The sequence below is a fragment of the Oncorhynchus tshawytscha genome, linkage group LG16 (genome assembly GCF_018296145.1).
Source record: "Oncorhynchus tshawytscha isolate Ot180627B linkage group LG16, Otsh_v2.0, whole genome shotgun sequence".
NCBI lineage: Eukaryota > Metazoa > Chordata > Actinopteri > Salmoniformes > Salmonidae > Oncorhynchus > Oncorhynchus tshawytscha.
Window position 1 is genome coordinate 87,679,771 of NC_056444.1, and position 24,876 is coordinate 87,704,646.

The 24,876-nt window shown below is 46.8% G+C and overlaps 1 protein-coding gene and 1 pseudogene across 1 annotated transcript in view; one reads left to right on the plus strand and one right to left on the minus strand.

Moving 5' to 3' along the window:
- Positions 1-264: 264 nt before the first annotated feature.
- The window catches only part of ngfa (nerve growth factor a (beta polypeptide)), a 35,275-nt gene continuing 10,663 nt past the window's right edge, over positions 265-24,876 (minus strand). The window contains exons 2-3 of the mRNA XM_042299858.1: positions 1,252-1,681; positions 265-1,216 (exon numbers count right to left, since the gene is read on the minus strand). Coding sequence (XP_042155792.1) covers positions 796-1,216; positions 1,252-1,670 — 840 coding nt within the window. The 5' untranslated portion in view covers positions 1,671-1,681 and the 3' untranslated portion in view covers positions 265-795. The remainder of the gene's footprint in view (positions 1,217-1,251; positions 1,682-24,876) is intronic.
- LOC121839709 lies at positions 18,591-20,942 on the plus strand (annotated as a pseudogene).

Consider the following 24,876-nt stretch of genomic DNA (forward strand, 5'->3'; position numbering starts at 1 on the left):
CATGTCTCTCTGCATGGTGTAAATAGAGATCTCTGAAAGCCTCCAACAGCCAATGAGGCAGAGAGAAAGGAACCAGGCATATACTGAAGGGTTTAATAAATAACAGCATCAACAACAACACAACAATGAAAGCTTGATTTCATGATGCGTGTATATATAAACACTTATATAATATATATATTCATATTTGACTGTTTAAAATATAAATATGACTTACAGTCCTCATAACTTAGAAGAACCAGAACACTGACTGAGGTAGGGGGTGATTCAAGAGTGTGTGTGTGAGACCCACCAGGAGGGCAATCATACTCGACCCCTAATGATGGCCGATGATGATGTGTGTACTGTGTGTGGTTCAGGGTCCATAGTCCCAGGGGTTAAAGGTCAGTGATGATGGTGTGTGGTTTAGGGTTCATGGTCCATATTCCCAGGGGTTAAAGGTCAGTATTGATGGTGTGTGTACTGTATGTGGTTCAGGGTTCATGGTACATATTCCCAGGGGTTAAAGCTCAGTGATGATGGTGTGTGGTTCAGGGTCCATATTCCCAGGGGTTAAAGGTCAGTATTGATGGTGTGTGTACTGTATGTGGTTCAGGGTTCATGGTCCATATTCCCAGGGGTTAAAGCTCAGTGATGATGGTGTGTGGTTCAGGGTCCATATTCCCAGGGGTTAAAGGTCAGTATTGATGGTGTGTGTACTGTGTGTGGTTTGGGGTTCATGGTCCATATTCCCAGGGGTTAAAGGTCAGTGATGATGGTGTGTGGTTCAGGGTCCATAGTCCCAGGGGTTAAAGGTCAGTGCCTCCAGGACTTGCGGCTGAGGACACACACACACGCTGCGTTGATGCGTATCAGCCTCCACGCCATCTGCTCCTTGGACTTGGTGAGCGCGAGCACGTACGTGTGCGTGTTGGTGCAGTACGAGTTCCAGTGACGGCTGTCGATGCCGCGGCACCCTGATTTGGCCCCCGCCTTGGGCCCGCCTCCCATAACTCCTCCCCCAGCCCCAGCGTCGCCCCCCGGGGGTGTGGCTACACGGCAGGTGGTCTCGTAGAAGAACTGTCTCTTGCGGACGTTGTCTATCTTCACCTCTGGCAGAACCTCCACCTCGTTGCCGGCGATGTCTGTGGCCTTGGTCAGATTCCCCAACCACACGCTGATGCTGTCGCACACGGAGTACTCCCCCCTGTGCATGGGCTGCCCCCCCGCCTTCCGCCTCACCCTCACTCCCCCACCCATCACCCTCCCCACTTCCTCCTCTCCCTCCTCTTCCCCCATCTCCCCCCCCAGGCCGTGGTGAGAGGGGGTACGTCACTGAAGACGACACGCGGTGAGGAGTGGTAGAGACGCTTGCTGAACAGTTTGGTGTCCACCTCCGGGATGGAGGAGGTAGAGGGGGAGCCTGTCTCAGAGTGGCCCAGGGAAGAGATCCTGCCCTGGGGTAGAGAGGCTGGCCTGTGGGCCTGTCTGGTCCAGCTGGGTCTCTGCTGAGTCTGCTGCTCCTGCTGAGGTGACACTGAGAGGCGGGCCGCCCGCTGCTGTTTTGCTCTGCCATTGGCTACTGTGTGGATTTCTGCGCTGTGGTTGGCTGCCACCGGGCCCAGGACACCTCCCATGTTCAGTACAGCCTGGACGCCAATCAGCAGAAGCACCAACAGCAACGACCTCATGGGCACACGTCCTGTCAACAACAACACATGTTCTATCAACAACAACAACACATGCCCTGTCAACAACATCAACACACGTCCTGTCAACAACAACAACACGTGTCCTGTCAACAACAACAACACATGTCCTGTCAACAACAACAACACACGTCTTGTCATCAACAACAACAGCAACAACATATGTCCTGTTAACAACAACAACAACACACGTCCTGTCAACAACAACAACACATGTCCTGTCAACAACAACAACAACACATGTTCCGTCAGCAACAATAACACATGTCCGGTCAACAACAACAGCATCAACACACGCCCTGTCAACAACAACAACATCAACACACGTCCTGTCAACCTGTCAACAACAACATCAACACACGTCCTGTCAACAACAACATCAACACATGCCCTGTAAACAACAACAACATCAACACACATTCTGTCAAGAACAACAGCATCAACACACATCCTGTCAACAACAACATCAACACACATCCTGTCAACAACAACAGCATCAACACACGTCCTGTTAACAACAACAACACAACATTCTGTCAACAAAAACAACACATTGCATGTCAACAACAACAACATCATGCCATAGCCACATGGACCTGATGGACACACGTCCTGAAACACAGACAGTCACTACAGATACCCTATAGAGATAAAGATGACCTGTTTTGGCATGGACATTGAAGACTTAGGAACTGGGTGGGACTTCCTATGGGTTAAAGAAGAATCAAACAATTCCATCCAGGTTATCAGGAAGAATAAGCCAATGAATTATACTCCTGAGAAAACATTCCATAGCTGTAGATGAATTCCATAACAGTAAATCACCAGTAAAAAACCTCCAGGTGACTGTATGCAACCTACTCATAGAAGTAGTGGAAGAAAATTGCCTACTTCAAAATGGAGATGGCCTTAATGGCGCTGCACATGCTTCATAATGGGACCGATACAAAAATGTGTCATCTAGCAAAGTCTATGGGATGAGCTTAACATCCTGTGTGTGTGTGTGTGTGTACCAATTCTCATCACTAAGTAAAAACCCTAAAACGTCCAACTCACCAACCCTTAACCCACCAACCCTTAACCCTCCAACCCTCCAACCCACCAACCCTTAACCCTCCAACCCTCCAACCCACCAACCCTCCAACCCTCAATCCATTAAACCCTCCAATCCTTACACCATCCAACCTTTTTAAACACTTGAACCCTTAACCCACCAACCCATAACCCTCCAACCCTCCAACCCTTAACCCTCCAACCCTCCAACCCTTAACCATCCAACCCTCCAACCCTTAACCATCCAACCCTCCAACCCTCCAACCCACCAACCCTTAACCCTCCAACCCTCAAACCATTAACCATCCAACCCTTTTAAACACTTGAACCCTTAACCCACCAACCCATAACCCTCCAACCCTCCAACCCTAACCATCCAACCCTTAACCATCCAACCCTTAAACCCTCCATCCCTGCAACCCTTAAACCCTCCCCTCAAACCCTCAAACCCTTAAACCCTCCAACCCTCAAACCCTTAAACCCTCCAACCCTCAAACCCTTAAACCCTCCAACCCTCAAACCCTCCATCCCTGCAACCCTTAAACCCTCCAACCCCTAAACCCTCCAACCCTCAAACCCTCCATCCCTGCAACCCTTAAACCCTCCAACCCTCCAACCCTTAAACCCTCCAACCCTCAAACCCTTAAACCCTCCAACCCTCAAACCCTCCATCCCTACAACCCTTAAACCCTCCAACCCTCCAACCCTTAAACCCTCCAACCCTTAAACCCTCCAACCGTTAAACCCTCCAACCCTTAAACCCTCCAACCCTCAAACCCTCCAACCCTCAAACCCTCCAACCCTTAAACCTTCCAACCCACCAACCCTCCAACCCTTAAACTCATGTGAATTTCCTTTCTTTTTCGGCTTAAGACCAACACTCACTTCTTAATTCAAACATTGTTTTTTTTGTTTTTAATTTCCAAGGTTTTTACACCGGAAGGTGATTGTACCAAATGATGAAAATGTAATATATTTATATTTATTTATTTATGTAATATATTTCTGTTTATTTATTTATATTATATATTTTTGTTTGTCTCGCATAATGTATTGTCCAGAACCCAGTTTCCCCAAAACATCCAAAAGGCTAAGATCAAATCAAATCAAATCAAATTTATTTATATAGCCCTTCGTACATCAGCTGTACAGAAATGATAAGATCATGGTTAGAACCTCGCACATCATTAAATCTCTGAGCTGTTTCCAAAAAACATAGTTACTAAAGTTGCCCTTGAAAACGATCGTTATTTAGCGACTTCCTCAAACCACTCGTAGAACCGCTAATTCTGCCTGAGCACTTTATACACTGAAGACCGCTAAACATAAAATCAAGCGGCCTCTCTGTGACCTCCTTCAGAATGAAGTTGACTACATATAAAGTTGTCTTATAAATAAGCTAAGGGTAAAAAGATACGTTATCGAAAGATAAATATGGTTGGCTACATAGGCCTATATACACTGTGTGTGTGTGTGTGTGTGTGTGTGTGTGTGTATATACACTAAAATAACACATCCTAGATCTGAATGAATGAAATATACTTTTTTCTTTACATAGTTGAATGTGCTGACAACAAAATCACAAAAATTATCAATGAAATCAAATGTATCAACCCATGGAGGTCTGGATTTGGAGTCACACTCAAAATTAAAGTGGAAAACCACACTACAGGCTGATCCAACTTTGATGTAATGTCCTTAAAACAAGTCAAAATGAAGTTCAGTAGTGTGTGTGGCCTCCACGTGCCTGTATGACCTCCCTCCAACGCTTGGGCATGCTCCTTATGAGGTGGCGGATGGTCTCCTGAGGGATCTCCTCCCAAACCTGGACTAAAGCATCCGCCAACTCCTGGACAGTTTGTGGTGCAATGTGGCGTTGGTGGATGGAGCGAGACATGATGTCCCAAATGTGCTCAATTGGATTCAGGTCTGGGGAACGGAAGGGCCAGTCCATAGCATCATTGCCTTCCTCTTGCAGGAACTGCTGACACACTCCAGACACATGAGGTCTAGCATTGTATTGCATTAGGAGGAGCCCAGGGCCAACTGCACCAGCATATGGTCTCACAAGGGGTCTGAGGATCTCATCTCGGTACCTAATGGCAGTCAGGCTACCTCTGGCGAGCACATGGAGGGCTGTGCGCCTCCTGCTCCTCCTTGCACAAAGGTGGAGGTAGCGGTCCTGCTGCTGGGTTGTTGCCCTCCTACGGCCTCCTCCACGTCTCCTGATGTACTGGCCTGTCTCCTGGTAGCGCCTCCATGCTCTGGACACTACGCTGACAGACACAGCAAACCTTCTTGCCACAGCTCGTATTGATGTGCCATCCTGGATGAGCTGCACTATCTGAGCCACTTGTGTGGGTTGTAGACTCCGTCTCATGCTACCACTAGAGTGAAAGCACCGCCAGCATTCAAAAGTGACTAAAACATCAGCCAAGAAGCATAGGAACTGAGAAGTGGTCTGTGGTCTGTGGTCACCACCTGCAGAACCATTCCTTTATTGGGGGTGTCTTGCTAATTGCCTATAATTTCCACCTGTGGTCTATTCCATTTGCACAACAGCATGTGAAATGTATTGTCAGTCAGTGTTGCTTCCTAAGTGGACAGTTTGATTTCACAGAAGTGTGATTGACGTGGAGTTGCATTGTGTTGTTTAAGTGTTCCCTTTATTTTTTTGAGCTGTGTATTTAAATCATATTGAAATCATTTTCATGTTCAATCAATTAGTTATATTTTGCTCATTGTAGGCTACTGTCTAATTGCATGATGTGTCGGTCTAACAACATGTGTCCTAAGCATTAGAATAAGCCGACTCAATATTTGCAGCAATGGGTGATCATTTATTTCTAGGAGCTGATCCTTCCTCGGTATCTAAGCTTAAGGCAAGATTTGAATGGAGAACGCTCATCATCAAGGCTGCCTTTCTTTCGATCTGATCAGAAACATGTTCTAACTACTGCACGTGTTGGGAAACGCGTGTGTGTTCTTTGGCTGTTATAGAAACTATGCATCGTTAAGCTTAAGTTCCATCGCTATCGGGAGATCGCCTCCTGGCTATTACATTTATGTAAAACATATGGTTTCTCCTTTTAAAGAGGGGAAGGGGGTTAAAATCAACAGCTGCTTTACATCAGGCACGTACCAGTTCCTGTAAGAGACTGAAAGTACTGAATTTGTTGGCTGAGTGAGCATTCGGAAAGGAGTCCCCCCAAATCCGGGAGAGTTCCCCCAGACCCCCATCCAGTTGTTTAGTTGTTGACGTCCACTTCCCACTAAGGGTACCTACGCCAGTGTCTTTTGGACGTCTTCTTTTGGTCCTGTTAGAATCAGCCATTTTTATTATTTTATTTTATACATTTAGTTATTTATACATTTTAACCCCATTTTGTTCTCCCCAATCCCATTGCGATCCAATTACGATTGTCTCGTCGCTGTAACTCCCCAACAAACGCGGGAGAGGCCAAGGTCGAGTCATGCGTCCTCCGAAACATTGTTGATTTGCAAATTTCTTTTAATCAACATTGGTGTCATATTGGCCTACATATGATGGTAGGGAGATTTTAATTTACCACTGAGTTTCAAACAATGCACACTATAGTCCGACCGGCGCAGATAAAATATTTAGGCTTTTTCTATGCGGACAATTTTTCTTTTCGATTAGTGGTACGAAGACTACAGATACACATACAAGGCTGGATTCATTAGATTTCTTAATGGATTGTGGGACTGAACTGAATAGAACATTTACTGTAATTGGAGGAAAAGGACATTGAAGATAAGGACTATGGTGTATTGTAAACTATGTTCAGGACTGTTACTGCCACTGTGGACTGTAAGCTAGGTTCAGGACTGTTACTGCCACTGTGGACTGTAAGCTAGGTTCAGGACTGTTACTGCCACCATGGACTGTAAGCTAGGTTCAGGACTGTTACTGCCACTGTGGACTGTAAGCTAGGTTCAGGACTGTTACTGCCACCGTGGACTGTAAGCTAGGTTCAGGACTGTTACTGCCACCGTGGACTGTAAGCTAGGTTCAGGACTGTTACTGCCACTGTGGACTGTAAGCTAGGTTCAGGACTGTTACTGCCACCGTGGACTGTAAGCTAGGTTCAGGACTGTTACTGCCACTGTGGACTGTAAGCTAGGTTCAGGACTGTTACTGCCACCATGGACTGTAAGCTAGGTTCAGGACTGTTACTGCCACCATGGACTGTAAGCTAGGTTCAGGACTGTTACTGCCACCATGGACTGTAAGCTAGGTTCAGGACTGTTACTGCCACCGTGGACTGTAAACTAGGTTCAGGACTGTTACTGCCACCATGGACTGTAAACTATGTTCAGGACTGTTACTGCCACCGTGGACTGTAAGCTAGGTTCAGGACTGTTACTGCCACCATGGACTGTAAACTAGGTTCAGGACTGTTGATGCCACCATGGACTGTAAGCTAGGTTCAGGACTGTTACTGCCACCATGGACTGTAAACTAGGTTCAGGACTGTTACTGCCACATGGACTGTAAACTAGGTTCAGGACTGTTACTGCCACCATGGACTGTAAGCTAGGTTCAGGACTGTTACTGCCACCATGGACTGTAAACTATGTTCAGGACTGTTGATGCCACCATGGACTGTAAACTAGGTTCAGGACTGTTGATGCCACCATGGACTGTAAACTAGGTTCAGGACTGTTACTGCCACCATGGACTGTAAACTATGTTCAGGACTGTTGATGCCACCATGGACTGTAAACTAGGTTCAGGACTGTTGATGCCACCATGGACTGTAAACTAGGTTCAGGACTGTTGATGCCACCATGGACTGTAAACTAGGTACAGGACTGTTGATGCCACCATGGACTGTAAACTAGGTTCAGGACTGTTGATGCAACCATGGACTGTAAACTAGGTTCAGGACTGTTGATGCCACCATGGACTGTAAACCGGCACATCAGTCAGAATGCAAAAGAGGATCTGGAGCAGGAATCCAGGTTTAAGGGGAGTTATTACACACAGACACACACAGCCATTGGGAGGCATGTAGGTGAAACAGCCATTGGGGGGCAGCATCAGGGAACAGCCAAGGCAGCGGAGTGGGGAGGCAAACAGCCATTGGGGGCATCTGGGGCAGGAACAGCCATTGGGGGCAGCGGAGTGGGGAGGCGAGGGAACAGCCATTGGGAGGCAGCGGAGTGGGGAGGCGAGGGAACAGCCATTGGGGGCAGCGGAGTGAGGAGACGAGGGAACAGCCATTGGGGGCAGCGGAGTTGGGAGACGAGGGAACAGCCATTGGGGGCAGCGGAGTGGGGAGACGAGGGAACAGCCATTGGGGGGCAGCGGAGTGGGGAGACGAGGGAACAGCCATTGGGAGGCAGCGGAGTTGGGAGACGAGGGAACAGCCATTGGGGGCAGCGGAGTGGGGAGACGAGGGAACAGCCATTGGGCGGCAGCGGAGTGGGGAGACGAGGGAACAGCCATTGGGGGCAGCGGAGTGGGGAGATGAGGGAACAGCCATTGGGGGCAGCGGAGTGGGGAGACGATGGAACAGCCATTGGGAGGCAGCAGAGTTGGGAGACGAGGGAACAGCCATTGGGGGCAGCGGAGTGGGGAGGCGAGGGAACAGCCATTGGGAGGCAGCGGAGTTGGGAGGCGAGGGAACAGCCATTGGGGGCAGCGGAGTGGGGAGACGAGGGAACAGCCATTGGGAGGCAGCAGAGTTGGGAGACGAGGGAACAGCCATTGGGGGCAGCGGAGTTGGGAGACGAGGGAACAGCCATTGGGGGCAGTGGAGTTGGGAGACGAGGGAACAGCCATTGGGGGCAGTGGAGTTGGGAGACGAGGGAACAGCCATTGGGGGCAGCGGAGTTGGGAGACGAGGGAACAGCCATTGGGGGCAGCGGAGTGGGGAGGCGAGGGAACAGCCATTGGGAGGCAGCGGAGTGGGGAGGCGAGGAACAGCCATTGGGGGCCAGCGGAGTTGGGAGAAGAGAGAACAGCCATTGGGGGGCAGCGGAGTTGGGAGTCGAGGGAACAGCCATTGGGAGGCAGCGGAGTTGGGAGACGAGGGAACAGCCATTGGAGGGCAGCGGAGTGGGAAGGCGAGGGAACAGCCATTGGGCGAGGGAACAGCCATCACCACACAGCAGCCCAGGCTGTTATCACCACACAGCAGCCCAGACTGTTATCACCACACAGCAGCCCAGGCTGTTATCACCACACAGCAGCCCAGGCTGTTATCACCACACAGCAGCCCAGGCTGTTATCACCACACAGCAGCCCAGGCTGTTATCACCACACAGCACCCAGGCTGTTATCACCACACAGCAGCCCAGACTGTTATCACCACACAGCAGCCCAGGCTGTTATCACCACACAGCAGCCCAGGCTGTTATCACCACACAGCAGCCCAGGCTGTTATCACCACACAGCAGCCCAGGCTGTTATCACCACACAGCACCCCAGGCTGTTATCACCACACAGCAGCCCAGGCTGTTATCACCACACAGCAGCCCAGGCTGTTATCACCACACAGCAGCCCAGGCTGTTATCACCACACAGCAGCCCAGGCTGTTATCACCACACAGCAGCCCAGGCTGTTATCACCACACAGCAGCCCAGGCTGTTATCACCACACAGCAGCCCAGGCTGTTATCACCACACAGCAGCCCAGGCTGTTATCACCACACAGCAGCCCAGGCTGTTATCACCACACAGCAGCCCAGGCTGTTATCACCACACAGCAGCCCAGGCTGTTATCACCACACAGCAGCCCAGGCTGTTATCACCACACAGCAGCCCAGGCTGTTATCACCACACAGCAGCCCAGGCTGTTATCACCACACAGCACCCCAGGCTGTTATCACCACACAGCACCCCAGCCTGTTATTACCACACAGCAGCCCAGGCTGTTATCACCACACAGCAGCCCAGGCTGTTATCACCACACAGCAGCCCAGCCCAGCCTGTTATCACCACACAGCAGCCCAGGCTGTTATCACCACACAGCAGCCCAGGCTGTTATCACCACACAGCACCCCAGCCTGTTATTACCACACAGCACCCCAGCCTGTTATTACCACACAGCAGCCCAGGCTGTTATCACCACACAGCAGCCCAGGCTGTTATCACCACACAGCACCCCAGCCTGTTATTACAGCCCCAGGCTGTTATCACCACACAGCAGCCCAGGCTGTTATCACCACACAGCAGCCCAGGCTGTTATCACCACACAGCACCCCAGCCTGTTATCACCACACAGCACCCCAGCCTGTTATTACCACACAGCAGCCCAGGCTGTTATCACCACACAGCAGCCCAGGCTGTTATAACCACACAGCACCCAGCCCAGCCTGTTATCACCACACAGCAGCCCAGGCTGTATAACCACACAGCAGCCCAGGCTGTTATCACCACACAGCACCCCAGCCTGTTATCACCACACAGCACCCCAGCCTGTTATTACCACACAGCAGCCCAGGCTGTTATCACCACACAGCAGCCCAGGCTGTTATCACCACACAGCACCCCAGCCTGTTATTACCACACAGCAGCCCAGGCTGTTATCACCACACAGCAGCCCAGGCTGTTATCACCACACAGCAGCCCAGGCTGTTATCACCACACAGCACCCCAGCCTGTTATCACCACACAGCACCCCAGCCTGTTATCACCACACAGCAGCCCAGGCTGTTATCACCACACAGCAGCCCAGGCTGTTATCAGCAGCTGTTATCACCACACAGCACCCCAGCCTGTTATCACCACACAGCACCCCAGCCTGTTATCACCACACAGCACCCCAGCCTGTTATCACCACACAGCAGCCCAGGCTGTTATCACCACACAGCACCCCAGCCTGTTATCACCACACAGCACCCCAGCCTGTTATCACCACACAGCACCCCAGCCTGTTATTACCACACAGCAGCCCAGGCTGTTATCACCACACAGCACCCCAGCCTGTTATCACCACACAGCAGACCAGGCTGTTATAACCACACAGCAGCCCAGGCTGTTATAACCACACAGCAGCCCAGGCTAAATAACTATTTATTATTATGTCTTATGCCATTCGAACAACAAAATGAAACCATAATTTGACGTCTGGACTGACAGAGAACGGCTCCTCAATTTCAGGATGAGAAGAGGCACCTTCCTACACCTGTGTGATGTGCCCTTGGCCCAATCTGACTCACCAGAACTGCAGACAGACAGTCCCTGTAGAGCTACAAGTGGCTGGAATCCCCTTTCACTTACCTAACCTAACCTAAAAACTAATCCTAACCTAACCTAAAAACTAAACCTAACCTTCAAACTAAACCTAACCTAAAAACTAAACTTGTCCTAAACTAAAAACTAAACTTGTCCTAAACTAAACTAAAGCTAACCTAAAAACTAAAGCTAACCTAAAAACTAAAGCTAACCTAAACTAAAAACTAAACCTAACCTAAACTAAAAACTAAACCTAACCTAACCTAAAAACTAAACTAACCTAAACTAAAAACGAAACTAACCTAAACTAAAAACTAAACTAAACATGAATATGTTCTCTAGCTGCTCTTGTCATAGTTTACCTCGTTTAATGTAATAAGGTAGCTTAAATCAAGAGTATTATGTATCTATTGAGTCACGTAGTTGCTTTATATAGAGCCTAGGCTATTTTCCTATCGTCCCAATCCCACTGAAACCCAAAATCCTGACTCCTGTTTCGCTTGAAAAGTCCTAGCTTTATTCTGTAATCCATATAGGATGCATTATCAAAGCATGTCTCGACTAAGCATGTTAAAATACAACTGTAGCATTCCCCTGCTTCTCTGCGCTGTCTCCTATTGCTGCCCAGACGAGAGCTTCGGTAGAGAATGTGTGATCAACGAACGCTATGACAGTAGATATGGGGAAACAAATAAATAAATCAATTGATCTCCGTTATTACACGTTTGATATTTAAACCATCTCCCCGTTATTCATGAGCTGATCTGCTACCTGTATAATCATCAACTAGATTTTAGCATAATAGGAGATAATCTGTCATTTGGTTCAAGAAAGCTTTGCAACTTTGGTCATTTTACATTTGTTTGACTGCCATAACAAAGTTTGTATGATTCGACAACACTACAGTGCCTTCGGGAAAGTATTCAGACCCCTTTACATTTTGTTACGTTACAGACTTCTAAAATGTATTATATTATTTTGTTTCCCTCATCAATCTACACACAATACCCCCATCATGTAAAAGCAAAAACAGGTTTTTAAACATTTTTGCAAATGTATGAATTTTAAAAGATTTGAAATATGTAAATGTGATAAGTATTCAGACCCTTTACTCAGTACTTTGTTGAAGAACCTTTGGTAGTGATTAAAGGCCCGATTGATGGAGTGCTGCAGTGATGGTTGTCCTTCTGGAAGGTTCTCCCATCTCCACAGAGGAACTCTGGAGCTCTGTCAGAGTGACCATCAGGTTCTTGGTCACCTCCCTGACCACGGCCATTCTTCCCCCGATTGCTCAGTTTGGCCGGGTGGCCAGCTCTAGGAAGAGTCTTGGGGGTTCCAAACTTCTTCCATTTAAGAATGATGGAGGCCATTGTGTTCTTGGGGACCTTCAATGCTGCAGACATGTTTTGGTACCCTTCCCCAGATCTGTGCCTCGACACAATCCTGTCTCGGAGCTCTACAGACAATTACTTCGTACTCATGGCTTGGTTTTTGCTCTGACATGCACTGTCCAACTGTGGGAGCTTATATAGACAGGCGTGTGCCTTTCCAAATCATGTCCAATCAATTGAATTTACCACAGGTGGACTCCAATCAAGTTGTAGAAACATCACAAAGTTGATCAATGGAAACATGTTGCACCTGAGCTCAATTTTGAGTCTCATAGCAAAAGGTTGGAATACTTATATAAATAAGGTTTTTCTGTTTTTTATTTTCTAAAAACCTGTTTTTACTTTGTTTTAATGGGGTATTGTTTGTAGATAGCTGAGGATTTAAAAAAAATCTAGTTTAGAATAAGACTAACTTAAAATGTTTTGGAAAAAGTCAATCAATTAAATCTACAAAAATAATTCTGGCATATTCACACAGGACAGGAGAAATACTCCAGATATAACAAACTGAACCTAGCCCCTGACTCATAAACTACTGCAGCATAAATACTGGAGGCTGAGACAGGAGGGGTCAGGAGACACTGTGGCCCAGTCCGACGATACCCGAGGACAGGGCCAACCAGGCAGGCTATAACCCCACACACTTTGCCAAAGCACAGCCCCCACACCACTAGAGGGATATCAACAGACCCCTAACTTACTACCCTGAGACAAGGCCGAGTATAGACCCCACACCACTAGAGGGATATCAACAGACCCCTAACTTACTACCCTGAGACAAGGCCGAGTATAGACCCCACACCACTAGAGGGATATCAACAGACCCCTAACTTACTACCCTGAGACAAGGCCGAGTATAGACCCCACACCACTAGAGGGATATCAACAGACCCCTAACTTACTACCCTGAGACAAGGCCGAGTATAGCCCACAAAGATCTCCCCCACAGCACGAACCCCAGGTGCATGTAGATCGTATGAAGAAGGAAGAGTCTTTTGTTTGATACATTTCAATGCCTCCCCTTGAACTGTTATTTTCAAGCACGTGGTCCATTCGGAGTCATTAATCCAGCTTGTTCTTGTTGATCTGTTGTTTAATGTCTCTTTGTATGGAACTCATCAGAATTGTGTCCTTCAAACACAGCTGTTTTGCTTTTGGTCAAGTAACAGTTTTAGTTCCTTAGTTATCCAGGGTTTTTGCATTAGGAAAACATTTAGTCTTTATAGTTTAGTTCCTCCATGTTTTCATTTGTCACAGAATGTAACAGCTTCCATTGAAGGAGAGGAGGACCAAAATGCAGCGTAGTTCGTGTTCAACGTGTTTAATAAAGACGATAACGTGAACACAAAAACAAAATAACAAACATGACAAAACCCGAAACAGTCCTATCTGGTGCATGTGTATATATGATGTCTGTTCGGTTGTCATCTGAGACATTCTCATCAATGATAGGATGACAAACTCTACAGTGGAAAGTCTACACATTGTAGTTATCAGATTCACATGGAATTGTTGTTCAATTTAAATGTTTGAATATAAAATTATTGGTGAAAGGATTAAATGTAATTTTAGCTTCCAAATGAGAGATTTGGGTTGTTTTCATAAGGTTAAGGCTCTGCTCAATCAGTGGCCCGCCCCTGTGAAGGGACATGGGTTATAAAACTATGAAACATACCCTTCTAACCCTCCACTATATAAAGCCTTGACGAAGATGTAACCTCCTGTTCCGGATACATTAGGATGACGATCCGATGTCAGAGGGTTCAGATAATAACTGCAGAACGAAGTCAACCTCAGCGTGAGCTTTGGTTGCGAATGGTATGAACTTTGAACTCTTATTCACTACAGAAGTGATACCTCTTAGCCCGTTGAGTTAGCAACAGCAGCTGCAAACGTGGGCTAGGATAGAACAGACAGAGTATCCCGTCTACCACACAACGACGTTACTACAACGTATCCAATTTACCAGCAGAGACATTCTTCAAAGGACTCGGTTTGGCAACACGGCCTTCCATCTACCACCAACCTACCGAAGCGCAGCTCAGAGTAAATATTTATTGCATTTTCCTTTTCCAAATGGGCGGTAATTTAGAATGCATAAGATACTGTATTTACGATAGTGTAGCTCCCTACGGCCTGATAGAGACATCGCTTCTCCCCTTGTTCCTCAGTCTTCCTTCTCTTTCACTCAAACCCAGACCCCCTTTCTTTTGTGTAACCAGCTGTCATATCTGTTCCGTCCGCTAGGGAAGTTTTCCTTTATGATGTAATTTGTAATCAAGGTATGATTCATTCTGTGTATATGTAATTCTGTGTGATTAGTTAGGTATTTAGTAATAAATAATTAAACCCAATGTTGTATTGCTGATTCAACTTGTTAGCCAGGGTTCGTGAAGATAACCAAGAATTTACAACTTACAGATGAGACTGAAATAAGGTGACGATTAATATTGACTGCTATTGATGTAAAATATTACTAGGTCTTTAAGAGTTCATTTGGAAGATAACTGCTCTATAAATATTATTTTGTTGTTCCCGACGTTCTAGTTAATTACATTTACATGATTAGCTCAATCAGGTAATATTAATTACAGAGAAAGGATTTGATAAAATAGCATGTAATCCGGCATAGCCAAAGACACGACACCAGAGTCACAAATATTTGTCCAAGCTCCCTCGGCAGGTAGAAAATCTAAAGACACGACTTTCACACTGCAAAATGACAGTACAGTAAAATCCTTACACCATTATTAATATGTAAACGGCCTCCCTCTAGTGACTTTTTGGGGATTACGGGATCTTTGTCTCTTCTACTTGGGGTTCCCAAGCCTTCTATTTTCAGTTCATTGCTATCATGAATGTCTTTTAGCCAGGTTTTAGTGACACATAGCAGACAGCTCTCTCTGTATTCATTGAGGTATCTGACAGCGACAGTGAGAGCACAGTGATGCGTTGACAGGGAACATGCACATGTACGTGCATAATTCCTCTACCCCCTTTTGTGGATTATAAATTGTACGGAGGTGTTCACCTGCATGTTTAGAAACATCGGACTTAACCTTCTGGCAACCGGAATATGCTTTTTCCTTATCAAATGCGCACCTGTCGGGCTCACCTGTAGATGTACCCGACAGGTGCACCCTGGAGCTTCCTGGTGTGCTCTCCAATAACAGGGACAATCTTAAAATGGCAATTAAACTGCATCTGGTCTCGACAGGGATTCCCCTGAGGGAAAGTGTCTAGCGTGAGGTCTGAGGGGTGAAAAATAACTTGTTAGGACTGCAGCCCTGGTTTAGACCTGTGAAAGCTGCTAAACCCTGTCTGCGGATTAAGGTCGCAAAGCAGCGGAGTCAGTCTACGAAAAAAAAGCTGAAGAAAGAGGATTTTGACACCTAATATCGAAACATTTTCTAAAATAATTTCTGTACTTAGAAACAGATAAGATCATCATTCATGAAACGTTATTTTGTTGAGATATAATTAGATTTTTGAGAAATTAAGATAAATACAAGTACCGAACATCTATTGAGGTCAGCTTTGAGTATTGCTTCTTCTTCCTTTGTAATGTATTTCCTGTGAAATTTTTTTTTTTCAACTGTTCAGAGAAATTTGTCCTTGAATTCGCTTGCATTATTTACCATAAAATAGTGTGACAGTACCAGGTTTTGGCCACAAGATGCCACTGTTCCTGCAACCCATTTGTCAATGTTGCTGTTCCATTGTGTTTATTAAATGGATAATAACTTTGGGTAGAAATCCATGTGGATTTCACCACTATACCACACTAACACACCACTATACTAACACAACACTATACTAACACAACACTATACTACGCTAACACACCACTATACTACACTAATACACACCTATTCTACACTAATACACCACTATACTAACAAACCACTATACTACACTGCAAAACACCAGTCTCAACATCAACAGTGAAGAGGCGACTCCGGGATGCTGGCCTTCTAGGCACGAAAACAGAGTCCAGCATCCCGGAGTCGCCTCTTCACTGTTGAAGTTGAGACTGGACAGAGGAACTCTGCCTAGAAGGCCAGGATCCTGGAGTCGCCTCTTCACTGTTGAAGTTGAGACTGGACAGAGGAACTCTGCTTAGAAGGCCAGGATCCCGGAGTCGTCTCTTCACTGTTGAAGTTGAGACTGGACAGAGGAACTCTGCTTAGAAGGCCAGGATCTCGGAGTCGCCTCTTCACTGTTGACGTTGAGACTAGTGTTTGCAGTGCTATTTAATGAAGCTGCCAGTTGAGGAATTGTGAGACATCTGTTTCTCAAAATAGACACTCTAATGTACTTATCCTCTTGCTCAATTGTGCACCGGGGCCTCCCACTCCTCTTTCTGTTCTGGTTAGAGACAGTTTTTGTTGTTCTTTGTTTCTTTCCAAAACACTTGAGTGTGCTGGTACTGACCAAATCTCTCACATTCTCTTTCAGAAGACCGACACAGAGCTGGAGCCAGAGACGAGGAAGACAGACACAGAACTGGAGCAGGAGACGAGGAAGACAGACACAGAACTGGAGCCAGAGACAGGCAAGACAGACACAGAGCTGGAGCCAGAGACGAGGAAGACAGACACAGAGCTGCAGCCAGAGACAGGGAAGACAGACACAGAGCTGGAGCCAGAGACGAGGAAGACAGACACAGAGTTGGAGCCAGAGACAGGGAAGACAGACACAGAACTGGAGCCAGAGACAAGGAAGACAGACACAGAGCTGGAGCCAGAGACGAGGAAGACAGACACAGAGCTGGAGCCAGAGATGAGGAAGACAGACAGAGAGCTGGAGCCAGAGACGAGGAAGACAGACACAGAACTGGAGCCAGAGATGAGGAAGACAGACACAGAGATGGAGCTAGAGACGAGGAAGACAGACGATCACATGACGCAGGCCTCCTAATTGTCCCTAGAATTTCTAAGCAAACAGCTGGAGGCAGGGCTTTCTCCTACATTTTTATGGAATGGTCTGCCTATCCATTTGAGCGATGCAGACTCGGTCTCGACCTTTAAGTCCTTGCTGAAGACTTATCTCTTCATTGATTGAATGTAGTCTGGCCCAGGGGTGCGAAGGTGAACGGCAAGGCACTGGAATGACGAAACGCCCTCTCTGCCTGGCCGGCTCCCCTCTCTCCACTGGGATTCTCTGCCTCTGACCCTATTACGGGGCTGTGTGAACTGTAGTATTTTCTCTCTGTCCGTCCATCTGTCCGTCTGTCCACCTGTCTGTACCTGAGCCCTAGGACCAGGCCTCAGAACTACCTCAGAACTACCTGGCCGGATGACTCCTGGCTGACCTGGTCCCCAGTCCACCTGGTCGTGCTGCTGATCCAATTTCTGCTGTTTTGCCTGTGGCTGTGGAACTCTGACCTGTTCGCCAGATGTGCTACATGTCCCAGGCATGCTGTTTCCCTCCCTCCCTCCCTCCCTCCCTCCCTCCCTCCCTCCCTCCCTCCCTCCCTGCTGGTCATCTATGAACATTTGAACATGTTCTGTTATAATCTCCACCCGGCACAGCCAGTAGAGTACTGGCCACCCATCAGAGCCTGGTTCCTCTCTAGGTTTCTTCCTAGAGTCTTGCCTTTCTAGCGAGTTTTTCCTAGCCACTGTGCTTCTACATCTGCATTGCTTGCTGTTTGGGGTTTTAGGCTGGGTTTCTGTACAGCACTTTGTGACATCTGCTGATGTAAAAGGGCTTTATAAATACATTTGATTTGATACAAAATGGCCGAGTCGCTCCCCTCCTCAAGAAACCAAAACTCGACTCCTCTGATGTCAAAAACTACAGATCATTATCCCTTCTTTATTTTCTTTCCAAAATACTTGAGTGTGCTGTCTCAGATCAACTCTCTCTCTATCTCTCTCTCTCTCTCTCTCTCTTTCTCTCTCTCTCTCGAGCGTTCTATCGCTGATTAACTCTCTCTCTCTCTCTCTCTCTCTCTCTCTGTCTCTTCTATCTCTGATTTACTCTCTCTCTCTCTCTCTCTCTCTCTCTCTCTCTCTCTCTCTCTCTCTCTCTCTGTCTCTCGAGCGTTCTATCTCTGATTTACTCTCTCTCTCTCTCTCTCTCTCTCTCTCTCTCTCTCTCTCTCTCTCTCTCTCTCTCTCTCTCTCAGAATGATCTTCTGGACCCTAACCAGACTTCAAGACGGCTCACTTAACCGAGACTGTGCTCCTCTGTGTCACTGCCAAAGTTGACTCTCTCTCCTCTGTTCTCATCCTCCTAGATCTATCCGCTGCCTTCAACACCATGAACCATCAGATCCTCCTCTCCACCCTCTCAGGGCTGGGTGTCTCAGGCCCTGCACACTCTTGGTCTCTCCTACCAGGTGACATGGAGAGGATCTGTGTCTGCACCATGTACTCTCACTACTGGTTCCCCCAGGGCTCGCTTCTTGGCCCTCTCCCCCTCTCTCTATATACCAAGTCACTCAGCTCCGTCATATCCTCTCATGGTCTCTTCTAACATTGTTATGAGGATGACACTCAACAACTCTTCTCCTTCCCCCCTTCTGACACCCAGAAGGCGACAAGCATCTCTGGCAGATATCTCAGCTTGGATGTCGGCCCTCCAACTCAAGCTCAACCTCGACAAGATGGAGCTGTTCTTCATCCCAGGAAAGACATGCTCGCTCCAAGACCTCTCCATCACGGTTTACAACTCCACGGTGTTCCCCTCCCAGGGTGCAAAGAACCTTGGTGTGACCCTGGACAACATCCTGTTGTTCTCTGCAATCATCAAAGCAGTGACTCGCTCCTGCAGGTTCCTGCTCTAAAACATCCGTAGAGTACGATCCTACCTCACACAGGAAGTGGAACATCCATAGAGTACGACCCTACCTCACACAGGAAGTGGAACATCCATAGAGTACGACCCTACCTCACACAGGAAGTGGAACATCCATAGAGTACGACCCTACCTCACACAGGAAGTGACACATCCATAGAGTACGACCATACCTCACACAGGAAGTGACACATCCATAGAGTACGACCCTACCTCACACAGGAAGTGACACATCCATAGAGTAGGACCCTACCTCACACAGGACCCATACCTCACACAGGAAGTGACACATCCATAGAGTGGCACATCCGTACCATACCTCACACAGGAAGTGACACATCCATAGAGTACGGACCCCATACCTCACACAGGAAGTGGCACATCCGTAGAGTACAACCATACCTCACACAGGAAGTGGAACATCCGTAGAGAACGACCATACCTCACACAGGAAGTGGAACATCCATAGAGTACGACCCTACCTCACACAGGAAGTGAACATCCGTAGAGTACGACCCTACCTCACACAGGAAGTGGCACATCCGTAGAGTACGACCATACCTCACACAGGAAGTGGAACATCCGTAGAGAACGACCATACCTCACACAGAAAGTGGAACATCCATAGAGTACGACCCTACCTCACACAGGAAGTGGAACATCCATAGAGTACGACCCTACCTCACACAGGAAGTGGAACATCCATAGAGTACGACCCTACCTCACACAGGAAGTGACACATCCATAGAGTACGACCATACCTCACACAGGAAGTGACACATCCATAGAGTACGACCCTACCTCACACAGGAAGTGACACATCCATAGAGTAGGACCCTACCTCACACAGGAAGTGGAACATCCATAGAGTACGACCCTACCTCACACAGGAAGTGAACATCCGTAGAGTACGACCCTACCTCACACAGGAAGTGGAACATCCGTAGAGTACGACCATACCTCACACAGGAAGTGACACATCCATAGAGTACAACCATACCTCACACAGGAAGTGGCACATCCGTAGAGTACAACCATACCTCACACAGGAAGTGGAACATCCGTAGAGAACGACCATACCTCACACAGGAAGTGGAACATCCATAGAGTACGACCCTACCTCACACAGGAAGTGAACATCCGTAGAGTACGACCCTACCTCACACAGGAAGTGGCACATCCGTAGAGTACGACCATACCTCACACAGGAAGTGGAACATCCGTAGAGAACGACCATACCTCACACAGAAAGTGGAACATCCATAGAGTACGACCCTACCTCACACAGGAAGTGAACATCCGTAGAGTACGACCATACCTCACACAGGAAGTGACACATCCGTAGAGTACGACCATACCTCACACAGGAAATGGAACATCCGTTGAGAACGACCCTACCTCACACAGGAAGTGGAACATCCGTAGAGTACGACCCTACCTCACAGAGGAAGTGGCACAGATCCTAATCCAGGCACTTGTCATCTCCTGTCTGGGCTACTGCAATTCAATGTTGGTTGGGCTCCCTCCAATTGTGTCATCCAACCCCTGTAAATGATCCAGAACGCTGCATTCCGCCTGGTGTCTAACCTTTCCAAGTTCTCCCATGTGACCCTGCTCCTCCGCACACTCCACTGGCTTCTAATCAACACCCCAGCTTTCTCTCAGCTCAGTCCAAACTCTTCTCTGTCCTGACAACCCAATGGTATAACCCGCTTCCCCCTGAAGCTAGGATAGCAGAGTCCCTGCCCATCTTCCTGAAAACATCTGAAACCCTACCTCTTCAAAGAATATCTTAAATAATCCCACATTTAATATTTATGTTGGACCTAGATAGAGTTCCTTCCTGTCCAGGGGGTGTACTGTTCATCAAGCTGCCTCACGCTACAGAAACAGGAGATGGGCTCCTGTCCTTTGGGCTGTTCTGGTTTGGACAAGGCTTAGGTAGAGCAGACCCCGAGAAGGATAATAATGCACTGCTTTATATCACAATGGAAGTCCTGATGTCAAACACAGTTACACAGTTTCTCCTTCACTTCTCTGTCTATTTTTTTGTCTGTCTTTTTCCTCCTTTGTCTAAAGTGCCTGACGCTGCCGTCTGAATCTCTATCTATTCACTGGTGTACTTCCCCCCCTCATAGATTTCAAGAGATATAACGTAAACAAGTGGACACTTCTGAGCGAACGGTAGAGAATCGGAACACAACACAGATTTTCCTGGCACCAATGTAACAGGTTGTAATCAAGCCCTGGTCTCCATGGGAACAGAAGAGGACTACCTCATCTTGTTTTGACACACACGCACACACACACACACACACACACACACACGCACGCACGCACGCACGCACGCACACACACACACACACACACACACACACACACACACACACACACACACACACACACACACTGCTGGTCCATCAACCTATTTAAATACCTCTGACACCCACACACACACACACACACACACACACACACACACACACACACACACACACACACACACACACACACACACACACACACACACACACACACTGCTGGTCCATCAACCTATTTAAATACCTCTGACACCCACCCACACACACACACACACACACACACACACACACACACACACACACACACACACACACACACACACACACACACACACACACACACACACACACACACACACACACACACTGCTGGTCCATCAACCTATTTAAATACCTCTGACACCCACCTGTGGATCATCAGAGAACATGAATCATCAGAACATTAATAACCTATTCATTGATTAATTGATACTTTATGTCGTGTCCTGTAATACTTCGTTTGAAGTGAGACACCTTCGGTCATCCATAAAGACTTTACATCATAGGACGCTGCACTTTATTTAAAGTCAGACCCCTTTGATCAGTCGTAACAGACATAAAGGCCTTAAATCATATGATGCTGTATTTACTATATAGACATAAAGGCCTTAAATCATATGATGCTGTATTTACTATATAGACATAAAGGCCTTAAATCATATGATGCTCTATTTACAATATAGACAGATGTAACATAAAGGCCTTAAATCATATGATGCTGTATTTACAATATAGACATAAAGGCCTTAAATCATATGATGCTCTATTTACTATACAGACATAAAGGCCTTAAATCATATGATGCTGTATTTACAATATAGACATAAAGGCCTTAAATCATATGATGCTGTATTTACTATATAGACATAAAGGCCTTAAATCATATGATGCTGTATTTACTATATAGACATAAAGGCCTTAAATCATATGATGCTGTATTTACAATATAGACATAAAGGCCTTAAATCATATGATGCTGTATTTACTATATAGACATAAAGGCCTTAAATCATATGATGCTGTATTTACTATATAGACATAAAGGCCTTAAATCATATGATGCTGTATTTACTATATAGACATAAAGGCCTTAAATCATATGATGCTCTATTTACTATACAGATGTAACGGATGTGAAACGCTAGCTTAGTTAGCGGTGATGCACGCTAAATAGCGTTTCAATCGGTGACGTCACTTGCTCTGAGACCTTGAAGTAGTGGTTCCCCTTTGCTCTGCAAGGGCCGCGGCTTTTGTGGAGCAATGGGTAACGATGCTTCGAGGGTGACTGTTGTTGATGTGTGCAGAGGGTCCCTGGTTCGCGCCCGGGTATGGGCGAGGGGGCGGTCTAAAGTTATACTGTTACACAGACAAAGGCCTTAAATCATATGATGCTGTATTTACTAACCTGACATAACCTGATGTCTCTAGAGTAACCTGATGTCTCTAGTGTAACCTGATGTCTCTAGAGTAACCTGATGTCTCTAGTGTAAACTGATGTCTCTAGAGTGACCTGATGTAACCTGATGTCTCTAGTGTAACCTGATGCCTCTAGTGTAACCTGATGTCTCTAGAGTAACCTGATGTAACCTGATGTCTCTAGTGTAACCTGATGTCTCTAGAGTAACCTGATGTCTCTAGTGTAACCTGATGTCTCTAGAGTAACCTGATGTCTCTAGTGTAACCTGATGTCTCTAGTGTAACCTGATGTCTCTAGTGTAACCTGATGTCTCTAGAGTAACCTGATGTAACCTGATGTCTCTAGAGTAACCTGATGTCTCTAGAGTAACCTGATGTCTCTAGTGTAACCTGATGTCTCTAGAGTAACCTGATGTCTCTAGTGTAACCTGATGTCTCTAGAGTAACCTGATGTAACCTGATGTCTCTAGTGTAACCTGATGTCTCTAGTGTAACCAGATGTCTCTAGTGTAACCGGATGTCTCTAGAGTAACCTGATGTAACCTGATGTCTCTAGTGTAACCTGATGTCTCTACAGTAACCTGATATAACCTGATGTCTCTAGAGTAACCCAATATAACCCCATGTCTCTAGAGTAACCTGATGTCTCTAGAGTAACCTGATATAACCTGATGTCTCTTGTGTAACCTGATGTCTCTAGAGTAACCTGATGTATCTAGTGTAACCTGATGTCTCTAGAGTAACCTGATGTAACCTGATGTCTCTTGTGTAACCTGATGTCTCTAGAGCATGGGTGTCAAACTCTGGCCCGTGGGCCAAATTTGGCCCGCGGGGTAATTATATTTGGCCCGCGAGACAATACCAAATTACTACTAGAGCTGGCCCGCCGGTATTATACAGCGCATTCACCACTAATACTACGAATCCCATAATGCTCTGCTGTTTTCGCGCGCCAATCAGGACAGGACCCAGAAACGCTCTCTCCTCTGTGACAGTAGTCATAGCAACATAGACGCTACAACTGTCAGCGAGCTAACCCTTCCCAAAAATGGCGAAAGAAAGGCAGAAAACAGGAGCTTTCTGGACAAGTGGGAGGCAGAATATCTGTTTACATATGTAAAAGACAAACCTGTTTGTCTTGTTTGTGGAGTCAACGTGGCTGTAAGTAAGGAGTACAACTTTAGACGACACTCTGAAACGAAACACCATGACAAATACAAGGACCTGGACATGACTCAAAGGAGCCAGAAAGTAAGGAGATGAAAAGAAGTTTGGTTTCACAACAGAATATGTTTAAAAAGCCACATCACAAAGCGAGGCTGCTGTAAAGGCTAGTTATATAGTGGCAGCAGAGATCGCAAAATCAGCCCGGCCCTTTAATGAGGGAGAGTTCATGAAAAAGTGCATGATGAAGGTTTGTGACCTCGTATGCCCAGAGAAAAAACAAGCATTTTCAAACGTGAGCCTGAGCAGGAACACAGTAGCTGATCGCACATGTGATCTTGCCACCAATCTGTATGACCAGCTGATGGAAAAGGGAAAAGATTTTGTTGCGTTCTCCTCGCTGTGGATGAGAGCTGCGACGCATCTGATACTGCTCAGCTGTCAGTCTTCATCCGTGGAGTGGACTCAAATCTGTGTGTTACGGAGGAGCTATTAGGATTCAAATCAATGCATGGCACAACCACAGGAAAGGAAATCTTGAGGAGGTTTCCAAATGTGTAACTGAAATAAAGCTGCCGTGGGATAAACTCGTTGGATTAACGACAGATGGTGCGCCAGCGATGTGCGGTAAAAAGAGTGGACTGGTGGGCATGGTTCGGGAGAAGATGCGGGAAGAGAACTGTGCAGGTGAGCTAACTGTTTACCACTGCATCATACATCAGGAAGCACTGTGTGCCAAAGCCCTAAAGATGGAACATGTTATGACCACAGTAACACAGGTAGTTAACTTTATA